The 20,618-nt window shown below is 35.0% G+C and overlaps 2 protein-coding genes and 1 long non-coding RNA gene across 3 annotated transcripts in view; 1 reads left to right on the forward strand and 2 right to left on the reverse strand.

Moving 5' to 3' along the window:
• BomSIFR (neuropeptide FF receptor 2-like) overlaps positions 1-18,823 on the forward strand; it is a 110,114-nt gene extending 91,291 nt beyond the window's left edge. Inside the window, 1 exon segment of the mRNA NM_001279451.1 lies at positions 18,058-18,823. Coding sequence (NP_001266380.1) covers positions 18,058-18,823 — 766 coding nt within the window.
• LOC101743595 (A-kinase anchor protein 14) lies at positions 5,370-8,100 on the reverse strand. Its single transcript, XM_004926702.5, has 3 exons — positions 7,944-8,100; positions 6,114-6,224; positions 5,370-5,807 (listed from the first exon to the last, which is right to left on the reverse strand). The coding sequence occupies exons 2-3, from the start codon at positions 6,123-6,125 to the stop codon at positions 5,403-5,405; spliced, it is 417 nt and encodes a 138-aa protein (XP_004926759.1). The 5' UTR covers positions 6,126-6,224; positions 7,944-8,100; the 3' UTR covers positions 5,370-5,402.
• Positions 13,078-17,365, reverse strand: LOC110385289 (uncharacterized). Its single transcript, XR_002430584.3, has 4 exons — positions 16,855-17,365; positions 15,646-15,857; positions 15,164-15,317; positions 13,078-13,916 (listed from the first exon to the last, which is right to left on the reverse strand). It is a non-coding gene; the product is annotated as an uncharacterized LOC110385289 (long non-coding RNA).
• Positions 18,824-20,618: the final 1,795 nt, after the last annotated feature.

Raw genomic sequence — 20,618 nt, forward strand, 5'->3', positions numbered from 1 at the left:
TTTATAAATAATTAATGAGACATATCTCGAGATCAAAAAGTCAGATCAGCTTTTGGTTTTTTAAAATCGCTTTTATAAATTATCTTTTGAATTTACTTATTATTATTAGCTCTTCTAATAAAGACTCTCTCAACCGCTAGACTACTTATTTATGATTCATTCATTAAAGAAATCTGAACCCTAAATGATTATACAGATGTTTATATTACATTATAAACAATTTCAATTTAAAATTTGAAATCTGATAACAATTTGGATTTCGATATGGATATTTTAGACTATAATTTAAAATAATATAAACTAGTTTGTAGGAGAGATTTTTTTATATAAATTATGTGTCTTACTAGTGATATTATGAACGCTTGGATTTATGTTATACTAGCTGCCCACTCCGGCTCCGCTCGGGTCTTTAACAAAAATTTCAACGATATTTGACGTTGTTTAATTTTTTTAAATAAAATGACACTTATTGCGGGATAACTATAATAGTTAGACATATGCTATCGTGATACTTTTTGTAAATAATAATGTGTTCTACAAAGTCGTAATACATTATTTTATTCGTCATCAATAGTTTTCGCAGGGCACGCGATGTAAAGAATATTTTATGTAATTTTTTTATACCTTGGGTAATGTTATTTGGAGTTTCAGTTATTTATTCAATACAAACAAACAAACAAACAAATCTTTCCTCTTTATAATAGCAATTTTTTTTTTAAATAATAAATAAATAAGTATAGACAATCAAGCACAACTCGCTAAAGGGATTTGCATGAAAATCCATAAAAGATTCTGTGTGAACTGGATGAATACCTAGGATACGTTTATCATGATAAATGCCATGAACGGGTCTACATTAGACATGTGTAAGTAATGCGAGTGATATTACTCGGGTAATATTACCCTACGATGTAATGCAACATCACACATTACGCGAAGGAAACAAACATCACACTATCACCCAACATGTTTCTTTCTTTGTCGTGTAATGTTGCTTAATACACGAACGGAACAGAGCGAGCGAGACAGACAGACCGATCGACGCAATATAAATGAGCAAGCGACACGGAATTATTCCTAGTGATTTTGAACCGTATGTCCTGGCCGCTAGGTACATTTTTATACCTATGGTACGTCTGAATTTTAATATAGGTATTTGTGTTTATATTTTTCATGCGGCCAGCCGGTAGCTCCCCGCAAGTACTTACTTAATTTTTTATTCGCAACTTTTGTAAAATCGCTAGTCGCTCGTAATTGTTTAGTAATATTTCATATTAATTTTTGTGTTTGATTTGAATTACTTAAGCACTTGTTTGAAGATAGTTTTATCATTTGTGTTAATGCGTGTTTAATAAGTGAAAGAAAGAACGGCGTCTAAATGAAAGTACAGTCCTCCTTGGATGCACTTTGAGGATATCGCGCCGAAACAATGCATCTACTGCTCTCGTATATTAACATTATTGTCGAGCTCAATTTGCAGTCTAAGTCGCCATATGAAATCCATTCATCCCACAATAAAATATATTAAGTAAAAAATAAAATTATTATATTATTAAGTAAGTCAATCTCTGTCAAGTAATATAACAGTGTATTACAATGCAAAGTTCATACTTTGTATTGTAATACACTACTGTAATGACACACCCGAATCATTACCTAAGTGATGTGTTGATACACATCACTTAAGTAATGATTCGGGTGTATAGATACAATGTATTCGTCGTCACAGTATCTATTGAACGCACCGAGTAATGTTAAGAGTGATGTGTAATGTTTTCGAGTAATATCACCTGTCTGTAGAAGTGATGTCATATCACATTACATTGGGAAGTGATGTTTTGCGCAAGTCTAGTCTACATTTAGATTATGGGCCATACAAGTGACACAACTCTTATTGCCGGAAAATGATACGTGTTACATTTACTGGATGTCGAATTGAACACAGGTGAAACCGCAGAGTGTCTCTTTTATTTTAGTGTGTTATTTAAAAATTTGCTTTAATTTATGTTTACCATTGAGAACCGTTTACCATTTAGAAATAAAATGAACGGACATATTTTGAGATAAGCGGTAACTTTGTTCAACTTTCATATCTATACAATTATAGCATAATGTAAATAAGTAAATAATATCTTCGCAATCTGGTCTCCTACGAGTCAATGTCAGAGTAACGAGCTGCCATAATGCGGTCACGATCTAGTTTAGTTAGTAAGTACAGTCGAAAACAACAAAGAGATTAAAAAATTTTTATATGGAAATAAAATTGTTTTATAGTTGTTATATATTAGTTTTCGTCCGAAAATATCTTTATATAGGTATATTGTTTTAGTGAAGTTTGTATTCTGTTTTAAAAAACTATCAAACTGTATCAAATTTGAAAACTACCATGAAATTTGCAAGACTTAAATCAAATTGAATTTCAAGTGAGGAAAGTCTCCACTGATATTTCCTTTTCTAACATGTTTAAGTGTATCCGACCAAGATCTCCGATGTTCACGAAAGCCCAACCACAATTAGTAAAATGAATTAATTATTTATAATACTTTAAACACTATTTGTTGCGCATTTCCATTTTTCCCCCTTTTGTGTATACCTGTACATTATTATCATTTAATGCATAACTGAAGGATTTATTAACAAGAAATATGTCGTGTGGGTGTTTTGACATGTGACGGAAAGGACACGGTCATTCTCGGTACTTCGTTTGTTTTGTACACTCATAGGAAATAAGTGTGAGTTCTCAATAGAAGCAAAGGTCGATATAAGCTAGACGCAATGCTAACAGATGTTTTTTTTTTTTAATTATCTTGACAGAGCTGCGATGCGCGTGTATCCGGTGACCCCACTGTAATAGGCATAACTTAAATTACAAGTTTGTGTCTAGTAAACAATAATTATACTTTTTTTTAAATGCACACGGATGCTTGTAGGCAGATTCATGGTCCACACAACTACCTGTTAACAAGTAGCTAATGAAATTTCGTATCGTAATTAAGTCTGTTTCGAATCGTAATTAAGTTTTACTGGTGGTAGGACCTCTTGTGAGTCCGCACGGGTAGGTACCACCACCCTGCCTATTTCTGCCGTGAAGCAGTAATGCGTTTCGGCTTGAGGGGAGGGGCAGCCGTTGTGACTATACTGAGACCTTAGAACTGTATCTCAAGGTGTATGGCGCATTTGCGTTGTAGATGTCTATAGGTTCCAGTAACCACTTAACACCAGGTGGGCTGTGAGCTCGTCCACGAATAAAAAAGGCAATAAAAAAAAGTCTTCGCCACTGAACAAAAATCCTTTGATTTTATGTTTTGATATTTTAAATTTTCACCCCGTTTTAAATGACGCCCTCGGGCGAGATGAAATTTAAAACATATTTTTTTTAAATATTACATAAATACTTTGTATAACTCAATTAATTTGGATCTAAAATTGCTTTTAAGCCCACACAATGAACTACAAAAAAACGGTTTCTGTAAAATTAACAATCAGAGAAGTAGTGCTTTTAAGTACATTCTGTGTTTTTCGCAAATTAGAAGGGTTTCATTGAATCGGCCTTTTTCTAAAATATGCTTTGCAATTCATATTTATGCCTCCTTTTTATTGTATACTGGTTACTTAATATATTAGAAATAAACACATCACAATATTTTAATATAATTTCCGTTTATACTATAAATATATTCAGTCTGTAAGTCAATCAAAAGAAACAAATAATTCGGGATAAAGATCAATACCAAAAAAAATACGTTGACAGAAAACATACGTATTTTGTCAAATGGAAATAATCAAATGGGCTATAATAGTGGTGTTTGGAGACCACAATATTTATGTGTACGGATTTCTTGTTTGTCTCGCTATAGAAAATAGTAATCTTATAAGTGGGTAGAAGGGAGTTCATATAATACTAGCTGACCCGGCAGACTTCGTAGTACCTCAGTCGATAAATAAAAGACCTAAGCTTTTGTATAAAATAAACTTAAAACAAACAAAAAGAATCCGTCCGACGGGGGACACATCAAAGGAAAAACAAAATTGTTATTTTTATTTAATTTCGAACATTTTCATATTTATCTACCTTTTAAACCTTCTCTGGACTTCCACAAATAATTTAAGATCAAAATTAGCCAAATCGGTCCAGCCGTTCTCGAGTTTTAACGAGACTAACGAACAGCAATTCATTTTTATATACCTATAGGTATATAGATCTAAATCATTGTGTAAATCCCTAAGCGTTTGAAAAACTTCCGTTTTATTGAAACTACTCGCGTGGAATATATCGTTTATTGTACAACCAACAAACACAGAAACTGTCCTAAAATATTGTATTAAATATAATGTAATTTTTAGCAACGTGTCTAGTTCTGCAGCGAAGCAATCATGCGTTCTGGTTAGCAATTGGGACTTCAATATCACCGAAGCGGGCAGGAAATTCATGTTGAAGTGTCCATGAACTCCTATGTCTGTCAAACGTAGAATAACCGAGATTTTGTTTGTGGCGTCTTTGTCGTGGCCTAAAAAACAAAACACCCAATCTAATTAACTTCAAAACGTTGTTGTTGTTGTCATAGAATCACAGAACTTGTAATTGACAGTAGCCTTGTCTCGTTTTTGCAATACCGATTTGCTGATTTAATACATTCAAGATTTATATCAAATAAAATGAGTAGGCACCAACATAATATGTCAACAGCTTTTGTTCCCCTCTCACAGATCGTGAGTGGTGCAATAGACTGGTTGTCCGCGAAGATTGCAAGTTATCCGATATCGTATCGACTAGTATCAAGATATGATATACTGGAATATATTGGAACTATCTTTAGTAAGTTCCGACTTTTCTAAACAACGCGTACCTAACTAACACGTGTATAAGAAATACTTGACGATGAATAAATAACATAGTGTTATAAACCTGAATTTTAAAATCAAAATTTATTAGTTCTGTGATTCCATAAGGGTATCACCAATTTGCTAGGCAGTCCTGCGATCCAGTGCTAAGGGTGAAATAGCCATTAGCATAACGATTGACACTTTGTTCTCATGTCTCGAGGTAGGTGGTGACGGTCGCGTAGTGATGTCTGAGGATGCATGGGTCATTAACTCATCTACCTAACCAGATAAGAATATCTAAAAATTTATTTTGTCCGAACGAAAAACTTTGTTATTACACTTATATTGAAAACGGGTGTTGTTCATTCGAATAGGGACATTAAATTTGATCTTTATGTCAACGACTTAATGATGTTTTTTGTATGTAAGGTAATCACAGAACATCTAATGAACAACCTTCCTACGCATTTTTATCAGTAAAATGGTTAAAGTTTTGTAATCAGCGTAGTCAGCACGATGATGTGATTGAAAGTAAAACAATTCAATAATGGGGTCAATTATAATTTATTTTTGAAAAATCAATGATGAACAGCGATCAGGGGCAAAGTCTTGACGATGGGAGTGTGGTGGTGCACCACGGAGGAACTGTGAGCGATGGCAGCGGGGGCGGTCTTCACAACTACAGGAGCGGTGTGGACGATTGGGACCGTGTGGACAACTGGGGCAGTGACAGTGTGGACCACGGGTGCGGCATGGACCACGTGTGCGGCATGAACCACGGGTGCGGCATGGACCACAGGGGCGGAATGTACCAGAGTGGAACCATGGTTGACAACTTGGCTGCTCTTGGTCACAGTGGTCTTAGCGGCCACGATGGGGACAGTGTGGATAACTGGAGTATGGACAGCAGCTACCACTGGGGTTTCGTGGAGGAGCAGGCCGGGTGCAGCGGCGGTGCAGGCCAGGAGTGCGGTGAAAACAATCTGTGGGCAATTTAGAATAATTCAACGATGAGTGTAATGTTCCGTATCGAAATGTATGGAACTTGAGCGTGGGAGTTTTTCTCGTGCTGTGTATTGCAGTGTCTGATGTCACAAATAAGTGGGCCGCTGAAGGCTTTATGACATGTCTGTGCCCTTGGCTGCTCATGGACATAAGCAAAGCCAAGAGCACAGCCAGCCTGCTGCCTACTTGAAAACACTCATGGGCACCATAATCTATTTAATTTCGCCATAAAAACAATAGCAATAATATAAGAAATAAAATGTTATCATTGAAAAAAAACTTACGAAGGATTTCATTTTTGTTGATTTTATTTAAAAATCTTTATTTAGATCGTTATGAGACGAATGTAAGTTGTTATCTAAATTTTTGGTCAGTGGTTTCGGCTTTTATAGAGGCTGAAACCGAAAACGACAATGAGGGAACGCAATACCTTGTATCTCGGTACTTGAATCTTGAATTGAACGAATAATAAAAAATTGGATGTGGTATTCCAAACCTAACACTATTTTTATTTTATTAGTTTAAACTGTGCAGAAGTTAATCATCAATACAATATTACGAAGAAGTAGTTCATCAGAGTCAAAATGAGCGATAATTCTGGTGTCTGTTGTTATCTATCTATATATATAAAAATGAATTGCTGTTCGTTAGTCTCGCTAAAACTTGAGAACGGCTGGACCGATTTGGCTAATTTTGGTCTTGAATGATTTGTGAAAGTCCAGAGAAGGTTTAAAATGTAGATAAATATGAAAATGCTCGGAATTAAATAAAAATAACAATTTTGTTTTTCCTTTAATATTTCCCCCGTCGGACGGATTCCTTTTGTTTGTTTTAAGTTTATTTTATACTAAAATTTAGGTCTTTTATTTATCGATTGAGGTATTACGAAGTCTGCCGGGTCAGCTAGTTATCGATAAACATTTAAATCACAGGACGGTGACAAGCAAAAATCGTTAGATGGGTCGTGGGCGTGATGCCGTTATTTCTGTACTTCTCATGTAAGACACCCCGTCTATTCTTATAATGAAAGATACTATAACTTAATAACCGTCCATAAAATACAATAAAAAATGAATGTCAAATATTTTTATTTATAAGTTTTTTGTATTCCTAGTAAAATCCATACATATGTAATACGCTCTTCTTCTACGCTATTAGAATTTCCCCTAAGGTCTTATGGTGGCTAGTGATATCCATATCATTGCGGTATATATGCCACATCCACACTACTTTCACTATACACGGCTCGTTGTATCGACATCCCGTCATACTTGTTAAGATTAATGAACGCACAAACATATGCAAGTACGCTACGTGATTATACATTTACAACGGCTATGTATTTAGGTTGATGTCAAGTTCATTCGGATTTTAATTTTGTAATTTGCACAACATTGCCTTTACGTGTTTGGCAAACTGTGTGTCCTTTTAATTTTTAGTGCAAGCAAGGGAAAGACTAACTCGAGAATATCATTACTGTAACGTCCATAAATAAATAGTTCTCGATTTTTTTTAATCAGATAATTATAAATACTTTTATGATTTTACTTAAGTGACTAAGTTTATACAGTATTGAGTTGTAACAGGCTTCGGTAATAATTTAAAACAATTTATATCATAAGATCTATTATCCAGTGAAAATATATAATTCTACCCTCTTTTTTTTAAATAGTTACGTTACAGCCGTGATTCTGCAGGGCTCCGTATTTTTACAAGAAATGTTTGAATATTTATTAATTATACGGCTTTGCCTTTAGTTGTGATTGTCCTAAACTATATTTTTATATAATATGTAATTAGTTTAATCCATTTGAAATTAATGGGCTTTGAAATGAAAAAGAACACAAAATGTTTAATAGAATGCAAACAACAACTTTGAGTTTATTTCGTAGGTTTGAAATGTTTGTTTAATTGTTAATTTTATTGTACAATTTGTTTAAAGGTTTTTGGAAATAAATGATTTCAATTTAATTATTCTATTAAATGTTCTGTTTAAAAATGGATATAATGAATATCCAAATTTTTGGCGATAGTTAATTCAACTTGACGCAAATTTTAATGAGTAAATTATTTAAGTTGACATAAATGTAACGATAAATCACAAGATTACGTACGTATTCGAGTCATTATCATTTACACTTTTTTGCAGTGCACTTAATTTTTATTGCAACTTTAAATTTATTGAAGAATATATTTAATATGAAATATTGGCTGGTGGCAGTGATTTATTTCGGTTGAAAATAAAGGTTTTAGTGAATAATCAAAATTGTATATATGTCACGCTGACTTGTGACGTTGACTTCGCATAGGATTCTTCTGACTCTCAAACGAGGTTTTTCAATAGTATTCAAAAGCATTCATTTTTGTCTGGAAGTCAGTAAACTATGCCTTGTAGCGCTTGTATCGTCTATAGCCAAAAGCTGAGTGTGCCGACGTCAAAAAGGGAAACAAATCTGGCATTACCGGAGCCCGTAAACATCGGCAGTAAAACGCAGTGTTTCTATTACATCGGAATATCGAATACACTTCACAACAGGAGGCACGGTTACTTCATAAAAAAATCGGTTGTCTGTAAAGTCGGTTTACTGACGATAGTTGAACGTGACAACGTCATAAGGAAATATTGATGGTTGGATGGAGGATGAATGGTTTCATGGTTCAAAAGAAAATTTTAATTTTATTTGTTTGATAGATATTTTGTATGGACAATTGACACCACATTCACTTTTCACTGAACTTCATACTTGACGAAAACATGTAAATGTATTTTTTTTATTTTTTTTTTATTGCCCTTGTAGGCAGACGAGCATACGGCCCACCTGATGGTGAGTGGTTACCGTCGCCCATGGACTTCAGCAATGCTAGGGGCAGAGCCAAGCTGCTGCCTACCGCTTAATACTCTCCACAAGCCTCGTTTGAAGAAGGACATGTCATAGCGCTCAGGAAACACCGTGGAGGGGAGCTCATTCCATAGCCGGATGGTACGTGGCAAAAAAGATCCTTGGAAACGCACTGTGGATGACCGCAGTGGCTCCAGGTAGTATGGATGAACTCTACTCCGGTGGCGGGCGATGCGATGGTAAAAACGAGATGCCGGTATCATCTCGAACAATTCCTCAGAGCACTCCCCATGGAACATACGGTACAAAATACAGAGGGAACCGAAGTCCCTCCGCAGACCCAGAGGCTAAAATAAGACCCAGAGGTAAATGTATTATTGTATAGCAGCTGTCCACGCGGATGCATCGCTCACTCAAGTAGAAGAGAGACAGATGTCGAACGCTGCCGAACGCGGAGGCCGATTGTGCCTCTTTGTCGCTCGTTGCGCGCTCTCGCTTGCACTTCAAGCCTTAAATGGAACGCCTCAGAGCGAGGTAACGCCGCATGAGTCATGTTTTTTCGTGCGTGCAGCCGGCTCTATCGAATTATAAGACGTTGTCACGTCAAAAAGGCGTAGAATGTTAAATGTTTGCTTATTAGTTTCAAAATCAATTCTAGTCACTCACACTTCTGCTCACTATTATTAGCTTATTAAGCTAGCTATTAATGTAGGTATGGGGAAACTCTTGAACATTACTTACATTATTGTAGCGTGCAATTTATACGTCGCTTGAGGTTACAAAATTAAATATTTGTACATCAGAATATACAATTTCCTTCAGTTCCTGTTTAGATTTAATTTCCTTGTTACATAATAATAAAATGGTTTAATAAGTAAAACTTCCGGTGTGTTTCCAGAATCAGAGGTTTCATGTATTACATTCATTATGTCACTACATACGTATTGTATTATTGACATTTTAGTCACATGTCAAATTATGTTTCGTTATTAGCTGTAGGCGGGTTTTGGACGACGTACTCATGGACTATGGATTTGAGGCTTAAGATATTATACAGGCTAACTCTAAGATTTGTTAGAAACTCGTAAATGATCACATGCACCTTGAGATATGAGTTCTAAATCTCAGTTATCTGGTACAATGGCTGCTCCATAATATATTACTGCTTCCCCGCAGAAGTAAGCAAAATGGTGGTATCTAAACATGGTGTGGGCTCACCTATTTTTTGTTTTATACTTCACAGCGAACCCGGTGTTAAGTGTTTACCGAAGCTCATAGATATCGCTTTGAGATTGAGGCATATGTCACAACTGTTAAGTAATTACGCATATTATAATTTGTGCGGGTGTGATTTTTATTACCCGGTATTATTGCTTCAACGTGAAAGTCAATCTTGAACATTTGTTAAGTACGTATTTAATTGTAATAATTGATACGCGCTTGGGAATTGAAGACTAATGCGCCCTGTATGTACTTAGTATCTTACTACAATCTTTAAATACTAAAGGAACAGCTTAAAATTAAGCGACTTGCATCCAACAAGCTCCTGAGCTTTTGATGCCAACAAAGTTTAAGATTATAACAGATATAAGTTTTTTTTTAAATTGCATCATACAAAAGAGAGCGCGACCTCTCCTTTTAATCTCAAAATCTTGATCACGCTGATAAATTACACAAGAAAATTCTTAAGATTTTGTAATGCAACTTGCTCTTTGCTACTTTTCATATTTTGTTAGATGCTCATAACAATTTTACACGACATTTTGATATTCAATAAAACTTTAAAACCTTATTTAAAATACGAGGTGCGGCCTTTTTGGGAGACAATAGTTCGTGTGTTGCAAAGTTCTATGCGGACTAAGTCTATATTATAAGAGGTTGCATGCTTCGTACTATCGCTCTTAGAAGATAAATTTCATCGGCTACTGCAAATACGGGACGTGTTCTCGCACGCGTCGAGTGATAGCTATTCGGAATCATATTTATTTTTTAACTGAAGGTGTCGTGATTCTCCCCTGAATCCAATCTTTAGGTGGCCTGGTTTGGCACCATCATCCTAGCTATTTATTGTTCATTAATATGGCTCATAAGGCTCAACCTGAGAGAAATTGCTAACACCAATTCCTAGCATGAACAGTGCTTCACTGAATCTACCACCGGATCAAATCTCAGGGGGTTGTGACTATGGCTTAAAACAATATACTGGTTTTCTCAAGCTTCTAATGCACCATATTCGTCCAAAGTTGATGTCACCTCGTCTTATCTTCCTCCCTCTCAAATTACTCCTTTAAGTAGTGACAGTAGGGGTATTGTCAACTAGAAGAACAGATAAATAATAATAATAATATTGCAGTTTTATTCTATTTTCTATGCGCTTTTATCGCTTAAAATCTGGTAAGCTGTAAGTTTACTCGAAGGTTTATGTTAAAACACATTTAAAAAAGCTCATAACAAAATCGATTTTTTTAATAAAATCGTGTCAATGCCAATTATGATATATGAAAGTGTCGGCAAATTGACAGGTACAAAATGACAGAATGTAGTTTATCATGTCTGCATTGATAACTGGTTATTTATTAAATCAATATGATTAATACATCAATCATAGTGATGTGCGTAATAATGATTCTTCCGTAGCGACTGGTTCAATTTTGATATTTTTGAGATATTAAATCACTAAAGATATTGCAATGATAAAAAAATCTAAATAATTATATCGGCTCGTTAGTACTTTCTGTTGTTTTCGTTGCTTATGTACATATTATTATACTTTCCTTACCAATATCTTGCTCTTCGAGGACTTGATTAATATCATTGGGCACTTACGTGTCATACTAGACAGAAAAACTATCCACCAGTAATCCTTCCTACATTAAAAAAGAAAAAAAACCATAGAAGAAAATTTTAGCTCAGACATACGAAATGTTCAAGTGAAAACAAAAATACTTGAAAATAATACATAATTTAAGCACAGCCATCCCAACTCTAGATACTAATTTACGGTATTATAATTATACCACGTTTAAACAATTTATTCGTCTTTAAGCACGCAATACTCGAGAACCATAATTAAGTTGAATGGAATTACTTTGCCACCGAAAAAAAACTAGTTTAATTTATAAATTAAAAATATAAATGTCCTGGTATCTGAACGTTGTTACGCCATCTCAAGGCAGGTGATTCATCAATACAATGTGATTCAAAGCCTCAGCTCATATTTCAGGAAGTAAGATATTATAGTTTCTATAAATTTCCGATATTTATTCTACTGTCTGTCGGCCATAAAGTAATTATGTGTTATAGTTTTAAAATAAGATAGCTGTTATGCTCGTAGAATGCAAGTGAGAAATGGTCAACATGTTTTAGAATAAGTAGTGAAATTCACATTTTTTTTATTGCCCGTGTAGGCAGACGAGCAATACGGCCCACCTGACGGTGAGTGGTTACCGTCGCCCATGGACTTCGGCAATGCCTGGGGCAGAGCCAAGCCGCTGCTTACCGTTAAGTACTCTCCGCAAACCTCGCTTGAAGAAGGATATATCATAGCGCTCGGGAAACACCGTGGAGTTGAGCTCATTCCATAGCCGGATGGTACGTGGCAAAAAAGATTTCTGGAAACGCACTGTGGATGAACGCAGTGGCTCCAGGTAGTATGGATGAACTCTACTCCGGTGGCAAGATGTGCGATGGTAAAAACGAGATGGTGGTATCATCTCAAACATTCTTCAATCTCAAACGTTGAGATGTCTATTGGCTCCAGTAACCACTTAATACTAGGTGAGCCTCGTACTAGTATCAAACTGAAAGTATTGGTTTTGCAATGAAATTAATTTAGTCCGACCTCTAACGAAGAAATTCAGCCTTTTGAATGCTATAAAGAAAATGCTCACAAGCTTTCTCGTCGCCAAGACGTCGACTGATTTACGATCGATCTACATACAAATTTACTGTTTACGATTACGTAAAAGGCGTCCGATCTTTGATGTCAGCGTTTACTTTGAAGAAATTAAATATACATATATTTGTTTATCCATGTTAATTTAGATTTAATTATTTTTATGGTTTTTACTGTATGAGTTTTTCGGGTATTATTAAAATTGATCTAAATAGTCAGACGAGCTTCCGGTCCACCCGATATTGAGCGAGAGATTTGACCAGAGAGTTAACAATTCGGTGTCTACATGGTATTCTTGAACACTCATGCGCATGGCAGAAATAAGCAAGATGATGGTACATAAATCGCCGGATTCACAATATATCCTACCTCCAAATTTGTTGAAGAGATATCAAAAATATTATATCTATATGCATATATATCTATTATAATATGTTACATTATTATAGCAGGAAATTTCATGCAATTTTCAATAATCACTGGGGAAAGGTTTCAACTCAATAAAAAACATAAAACGCTAACACATAGATGTATATTTGATTCTACATAATATAGGCACTGCTAGACAGCTGTTTGAAAAACTAAAGCAAATAATATTAATACTCATTCTAATTCAAACAAAAATAAAATAAAATTATCATATTCAAGCTACACTTAAGTTTACCAGTGAGGATTTTTTTTTAATTAATTTCATTTGTGTCTATAATTCGCAGAATATATCTATTTAATATCCAGGTATATTTTATTACAAAACTTCGTACTATTTTTTTTTTTTTTTATTGCTTTGATGGGTGGACGAGCTCACAGACCACCTGGTGTTAAGTGGTTACTGGAGCCCATAGACATCTACAACGTAAACGCGCCACCCACCTAGAGATATAAGTTCTAAGGTTTCAGTATAGTTACAACGGCTACCCCACCCTTCGAACCGAAACGCATTACTGCTTCACGGCGGAAATAGGCAGACTAATCAAAACAGATAAAATCAAAATTCATTAATCACGGCTCATTTTATAATTATTAACAGAACAAATAACATACAACAGTGTAAAATTTAAAGAGCAGTAAATTATTTATCGAGCGCATTACATAGAATTACAGTATCTAATTTAAATAACGTTCTAGTGACATTTTAGTATCGCATTGTAAGGTCAACGTATTGTTAAATCCTCTATGATCGGTATCAGCCATTTAGTACGACAATTCGCAAACAGAAGTTGTCTAATTAATTATAAACAAAACCGGTCTCAATTCAAAGCGCCTTGAGCTGTCGGTTGACTAGCTATTTTAGCGACGTAACAGACTGGACACACTTCAATATTATCAGCTCCTTTTTGTAATTACTTTATGTACTAAAATGAAAATAAAATTTAAGGAGACATTTAATACAAACATAGAGTATAAAATATTACAAAAATGATATTGTGTGAAGTCAAAGTTTAGCAAAGTATGAAAAAAGCTGCTGATCTGTATTATTAAAAAAAACAAGAACATTTACGATTTATTTATTATTCCAAAAATCAATATTAAATTCAAGTATGGATTTTTATACGGAGCCATGAACACATTTTAAACGTACTATTCCTAAAGATTACTAAAGTCAGCATGTGGTCTTACTTTAACATTACTTTTATTATTGAAATGTCTATTTGTTTAAAGCGACATGGAACATTGAAATAACAAGGTTATTTTGTTGCATCGATAATTTTGAAAGAGAACTAAAGTAGTTTCGACATTGAATTGGTTATCTGTTAGATAGGATGTTGGAATTGGCGGCCATCAGCTACCCTCATCACTCTGACCACTTGAAACCAAGTAGGCTATTATTTTTATTTATTTTATTGCTTAGATGGGTCGACGAGCTCACAGCCCACCTGGTATTAAGTGGTTACTGGAGCCTATAGACATCTACAACGTAAATGCACCACCCACCTTGAGATATAAGTTTTAAGGTCTCAAGTATAGTTACAATGGCTACCCCACCCTTCAAACCGAAACGCATTACTGCTTCACGGCAGAAATAGGCAGGGTGTGGTACCTACCCGCGCGGACTCACAAGAGGTCCTACCACCAGTAATTACGCAAATTATAATCTTGCGTGGAACTCAATCGTTAACATTAAAATATGTTGAGTACGTATTTCATTAGAAAAAAATGGTACCTGCCTGAGATTCGGACACCGGTGCATCGCTCAACACGAATGCACCGGACGTCTTATCCTTTAGGCCACGACGCTCGTCAAAAATTTTTTATTGCCTAAATGAGCATAAATATCAGCATAAATGTCACCACATACTGTGAGATATGGGTTTGATGTTTCCTTTGTATTGTATAAGGACTGTCTGACTTCGGTATTCTGTACTCATGCGGGCTCACACTACGCCCTACTGCTGGGTAATACCGGTTGGCGATCAGGGTGTGCCGGCAGAGATCTCTGCTGAATCTCTTACTCACCTTTTTGGACACCCAAAGTAAAAAGAGAAGTGTACTATTTTAGATCGACTTAAATTAAAATAAAGAATAAAATAAAGGACCCAGAAAGGTCTCCAAAATTGTATTAGGGGCTATTGATATAGTGGGCTAAATAATCTTGCATCACCTTCGTATACATTTATAACTGTTTTCCTATTCGTTCGAACCCACGCTCATATCCGCAGATTCCTATATACTTCTGTATCCTGTTGACGAACTCCCGGGCTTGTTTTACGATTTCCGAGAAGTTCATTGTCGTCTCTCGTTAGCAGTTTCGGCTTCTGAATAAATAAACAAATGAATGTGCTGTTGTCTGCGACTTCGTTTGTATGATATCCAATTTCATAAAAAAAAAAATAGTTCTATTGTATTGATTGCGGTGCCAGAAGGGACACTGATAGCGTCTATAGCTATGCATGATACTTGCATCATTGAAGAAGCACCCACACCGAGATATTCTTCCTAGTGGTTGTCGTATACCTTTAGTCAATACCACGTATCTCTTTGTATGGGCCTGAATAAAGAACTGTTCAATAATATCACTGGTCAAAGACGTGTCGTTATAAATCTCGCTTAGCGCGGGAAATTATTTATTTATTTTTTATTAACCTAGAATTAGAAACACAATCATAATTTGCATTTGTGCTTGAACTAGGTGATAAAATCTATATCTCAAGCAGCAGTGCTCCTCGTACAAAGAATACAACAGCTTTACTTCAGCGCTGTTCGATTTATCAACCTTGAACAGCAATAGCTGAGCCACCTCCTTTTGCCTTTTTCTCTTTTTTTTCTTTTCTTTTATTTGTATTTCATTTTATTTTCTGTAATGTGAAAGGCAATAAATGATTTTTATTATTATTATTATTATTACTTCAGATACACAAAAATAGAAAGTTAATAGACAAGAATTAAACTGAAAATTGAATTATCTTATGAAAAGTATTGAATCAACTGGACTGTTCCTTCAACTTTTATCGTAATACCGTAGTAAGGCTAGAAATCTTTATGCTACCGAAAACATTAAAATTCAACCCATTTCGATGTACTATGCACAAAAATATACTTATATGCATATATGAAGGAATCGAGATATTATAACTATTTTATATAAAATATCCTATGAGCTTAAGCCACTTATGTTTGTTAAGTCTAAAGAAGTTGTTTAAACCGATCACGCTTTTCAATTATCAATCCTAATTATAGTACAGCTACTTTACGCTGTGCTATCACACTTGAAATGTTCCTTGTACAACCTAAAACATGTGTACCATACAAACTTCCAACTTATTCTGATGAAGAACGTTTTAATGCCTAGTACATAAACAAACGTACAATATTCATTATTCCGTGTTAGAAGATTGTTTCTATTGGGAAGGCATGAGCATTTCGTAAAAGTTGCCTTTGGCTTTGAGAGAAATTATTTTTGTCTAAGGCTGAAATCCAATTGTCCCCAGTGCCTTTAGGTCCATTTACTGTTATATATTCTTTTTGTTTTGAATAGAGTAATATATAATTTGAAAAAAGCATGGCACAAAAGTAAATGTATCTTCTAAATACAAGCGAAATCTGAAAAATTGGGGCTGTGAAATACAAATAGATCTTTCTTTTATTGGATTGTAATGTAACTTTGTAGTAGACCTACCACTTTCATTTTTTATTTATTTGATACACTCAGTTATGACATTATCATTTAATTTCTCAATTAAATGCACTTTTATGATGTATTATATACTATTACTATGTATTATTATATGTACTATTACTATGTATTATTATATGTACTATTATTATGTATTATGTAGAGTTTTATATTAAAACCTAATTGTATTTTCAAAGTCCCTGGAGCTTTCTTGTTGCAACTAATTTGTAGGCTTTTGGATTGGCTGCTACCTCATCCACTCCTCTCTTGCGATAAAAAAGTTATTTAGGTTGAGAAATATATAGCTTCTGGAAATCGCTTTGCATCAGGCGGGTTTTGCTAGTATCTTAATCTGCGCCAGCTGAAAATTGACCTTGTTGAATCAGTTAGCTGCTCAATTCCACAGTCTCGATTTTTTATTACCTCCAAAACCAATTATTCTAGTGGATGGTTTAATTCGTTCGTCCTTCGTATCCAAACGTCTTCCGGACGATTTCACGCCGGGAAGGCTAATCCGGAAAATCACGGTCTTGTTTTCGCGAGCATCCGTTGAATTGTGAATAAATCAATCAAGTCTTATTTGTGACTTTGTCGAGCGGTTCGTAAAATTGCATTAACTTTCTTTTAAATAATAATTTTCTTTTCTATTAAATTCCTCAGTTCGAGCGTTGTTTCTGATAGACATTTCTGTTTATCTATTAGTGACGTTTTCTCGATTCAAAACGGCGCTGAGAGAGAAGTTTTTACTTCACAACCATGTTTTGATTTTCAACTATCCCTGACCAATGAATTTTGATTTTTAAATTTACCTATGTTGGTTTGTTTAAATAAAGAAATAAAACTAAAGGCTTTGTTAATACAAACATATTATTATGCCGCATAACTAAAAGCTAATTACTAAAAATCATCGTTTTTCGTTTTTGAGACTAGTATTCACAGTGTCTTACTAAATTTTGGAACGAAGTTCCTTATGGGACGATGCGGAGGGGTGCCCTAACCGGGAAAAAATGTCCGTAACGTAAGATCTTTATTAGTAATGCACACAGTGTACGACTTAACTTTGTAATAACGTACAAAAAATAAACATATTTTTTTATCATTCATTGACCACGATCTCAGAGCGTTCGAACGCGAATGCGTACACTAACTCTTATGCAAACAACCGTGAATGAAGTGTACCACAATAAGTTCGCACGTTACCGAATGACCGTGGGTTGTTGCGAAACCTCCAGTTTTATTTTCTTTATACCTCGAATAGAACTTAAAATTAATATTTTTATAATAAGGAACTTCGTTCCTATCCGGTATCCCACGACACCACACATCTTTTATTTATTTGCGTTGTAATTTACGAAATAATTGAAAGTTTGTTTCTTCCACAGATTCCTGGCTATATGGTGGCCGCTCAAATGTCAAATCACGAAGCGCCGCTCCAGGATGATGATCGTCTTCATCTGGATCTTTGCTATTCTCGTCACCACACCCTGGGTCTTTTTCTTTGATCTTGTCGTGGTATTCGAAGAAAACCCTAATGTACACCTCTGCATCGACGTTTGGCCAAATCCCTTGAGTGAAGTCCTTTACTTTGTGGTTGGAAATCTTATTTTCTGCTACATTCTCCCAATGGTCATGATTACGATGTGCTACATTTTAATTTGGATCAAGGTCTGGAGACGGTCTATCCCCACCGATACCCAAGATGCCCAGATGGAACGTATGCAGCAAAAATCCAAGGTCAAAGTCGTCAAAATGCTGGTTGCTGTTGTGATCCTGTTTGTTCTTTCCTGGTTTCCATTGTACCTGATCTTTGCAAGGATAAAACTGGGAGGACCGATCAAGAAATGGGAGGAAGAGATGCTTCCGATCGTGACACCACTGGCTCAATGGCTTGGAGCCTCGAACTCTTGCATCAACCCGATCCTGTACGCGTTTTTCAACAAGAAGTACAGAAAGGGATTTGTAGCCATCATCAAGAGCAGGAAATGCTGCGGCCGACTCCGCTACTACGAGACCATTGCTCTGCAGTCCTCGAGCACTTCCACCAGAAAGTCTTGGCATTACAACAACAATAACCCGTCGATCACCCGGCGGTCCCCACCGGTCGACAAAAACGCCGTGTCTTTTATTTTCAGTCACACAGGCGTGTAAACTATGCAAAGAAATAGATTCTGGTTGACAATCAAGCCTTAGCTAGAGACCAGTGTCGAATAGCTAAGTGAAGAGTAAAGACAGCATATCGTAAAACTATAAAATACAATAAACGGCTCTTCTGTTGTTGTGTTTGTGTGCGTGTGTGTTACACTAATACATGTAGCGGTCAACGTCAAAAATTTGTATATTTTTGTAAAATCTCTTTCCTATATACACATTTTTGATATGGATCGATAAAATTTTAAAATTTTACATAGTTAATAGGGGATGTATGTAGTTTTTTAACTTGTAAACTTTTGATACGTAAGTCGTTTGGGATGTTGTTGTCGACTATTTTCTTATTTTTTCACCGCGATTTTGATGTGTAGACGAGATGCGAACGCACACTAAGCACAAAAAAATATATTATATATTATATAGGGATCTCAGTAGCTGCTTGTTTAACATGTTACCTATAAGATTATTGAATTAGGGTGAAACATAGTACCTACCTTATACTCTGAAACATTTTTGTAAATTAAAAATTTATCTGTGAACATAATTTCTCTGTGATTCGAAGAATAAAAATCTACATAATTTATTTAAAAATCCTGCCTATTTGATCTAAATTCTTAAAAACCTTAAAATCTTTAAAGTTAAACGATAAATTTACAAAAAAACAAATAAAGGACAAAAAATACATTACGTACAATATCGATATTAAAAATGCATAGTTTTAAATATTATAGTACAAATATATAATACGATTTAAAACTAATAAGAGAAAGACACTAAATACATAGTACCTATACTATGTTAAATGTTTTTGAATAAATCCCGTGTTTTGTAAAATTGAATAAAATTGTATTTAGCCAATTTAGAGCTTTGATTACGGAGAAAGAACTTAGGAATAATAGTTATTTTAAACATTTTCATTCATTTCATTTGGTAGAGACGGATCGAAGAAAACAAAAAAAAATGTTAAATTTTAAGAATTTTTTAGTATAAATGTTTTATATGAAAAGCATAGTCATTACAAATAATTGTAACAATTAAGGTTTTCTTAAAAAAAACTATGAGTTTCTTTCATGTTAAGAAAACCGCCCATCGGGCTGGTCTTATAAGCCGCTTCGAAGCACAAATGTAATTGTAAGTTTGATCATACAATAATGTTATTGTATATGTTATAATAGATAATATTATAATAGATAATATAAGAATATTATTAGATTTCGATTTTTAGAATATTATTTGACTGAATATTGTAGTCGCACAAAACAAAAATTTTACAGTTTGAGTTGTGAATCGTGTTAAAGCATTCATGAGCAACAGGTTATAGGATACACTACTTACCTAGTAGTATCAGGGGGCCTTTCATGCGAGAGGCTCTTCAACTTTCCCAAAAGTCGCCTTGATTTAGGTTTTTTTTTTATTTATTGCTTAGATGGGTGGACGAGCTCACAGCCCACCTGGTGTTAACTGTTTACTGGAACCCATAGATATCTAGCGCAAACGCGCCACCCACCTTGAGATATAAGTTCGAAGGTCTCAAGTATAGTTACAACGGCTGCCCCACTCCAAACCGAAACGCATTACTGCTTCACGGCAGAAATGGGTGGTGGTACCTACCCGCGTGGACTCACAAGAGGTCCTACCACCAGTGGAAAACAGAAGTCCTTTATTATTCTTAATGCAAGCTTTGGCAGGTCCATAATTTGCGATACGCAACTCAAAGTGATGGTAAGAGTCTGTTGACCCCACGCGTCGTTTGGTGTTACATAGCTCGCATTGTATAAATTACTTTGTGTATGTT

The sequence above is a fragment of the Bombyx mori genome, chromosome 6 (assembly GCF_030269925.1).
Source record: "Bombyx mori chromosome 6, ASM3026992v2".
Taxonomy (NCBI): domain Eukaryota; kingdom Metazoa; phylum Arthropoda; class Insecta; order Lepidoptera; family Bombycidae; genus Bombyx; species Bombyx mori.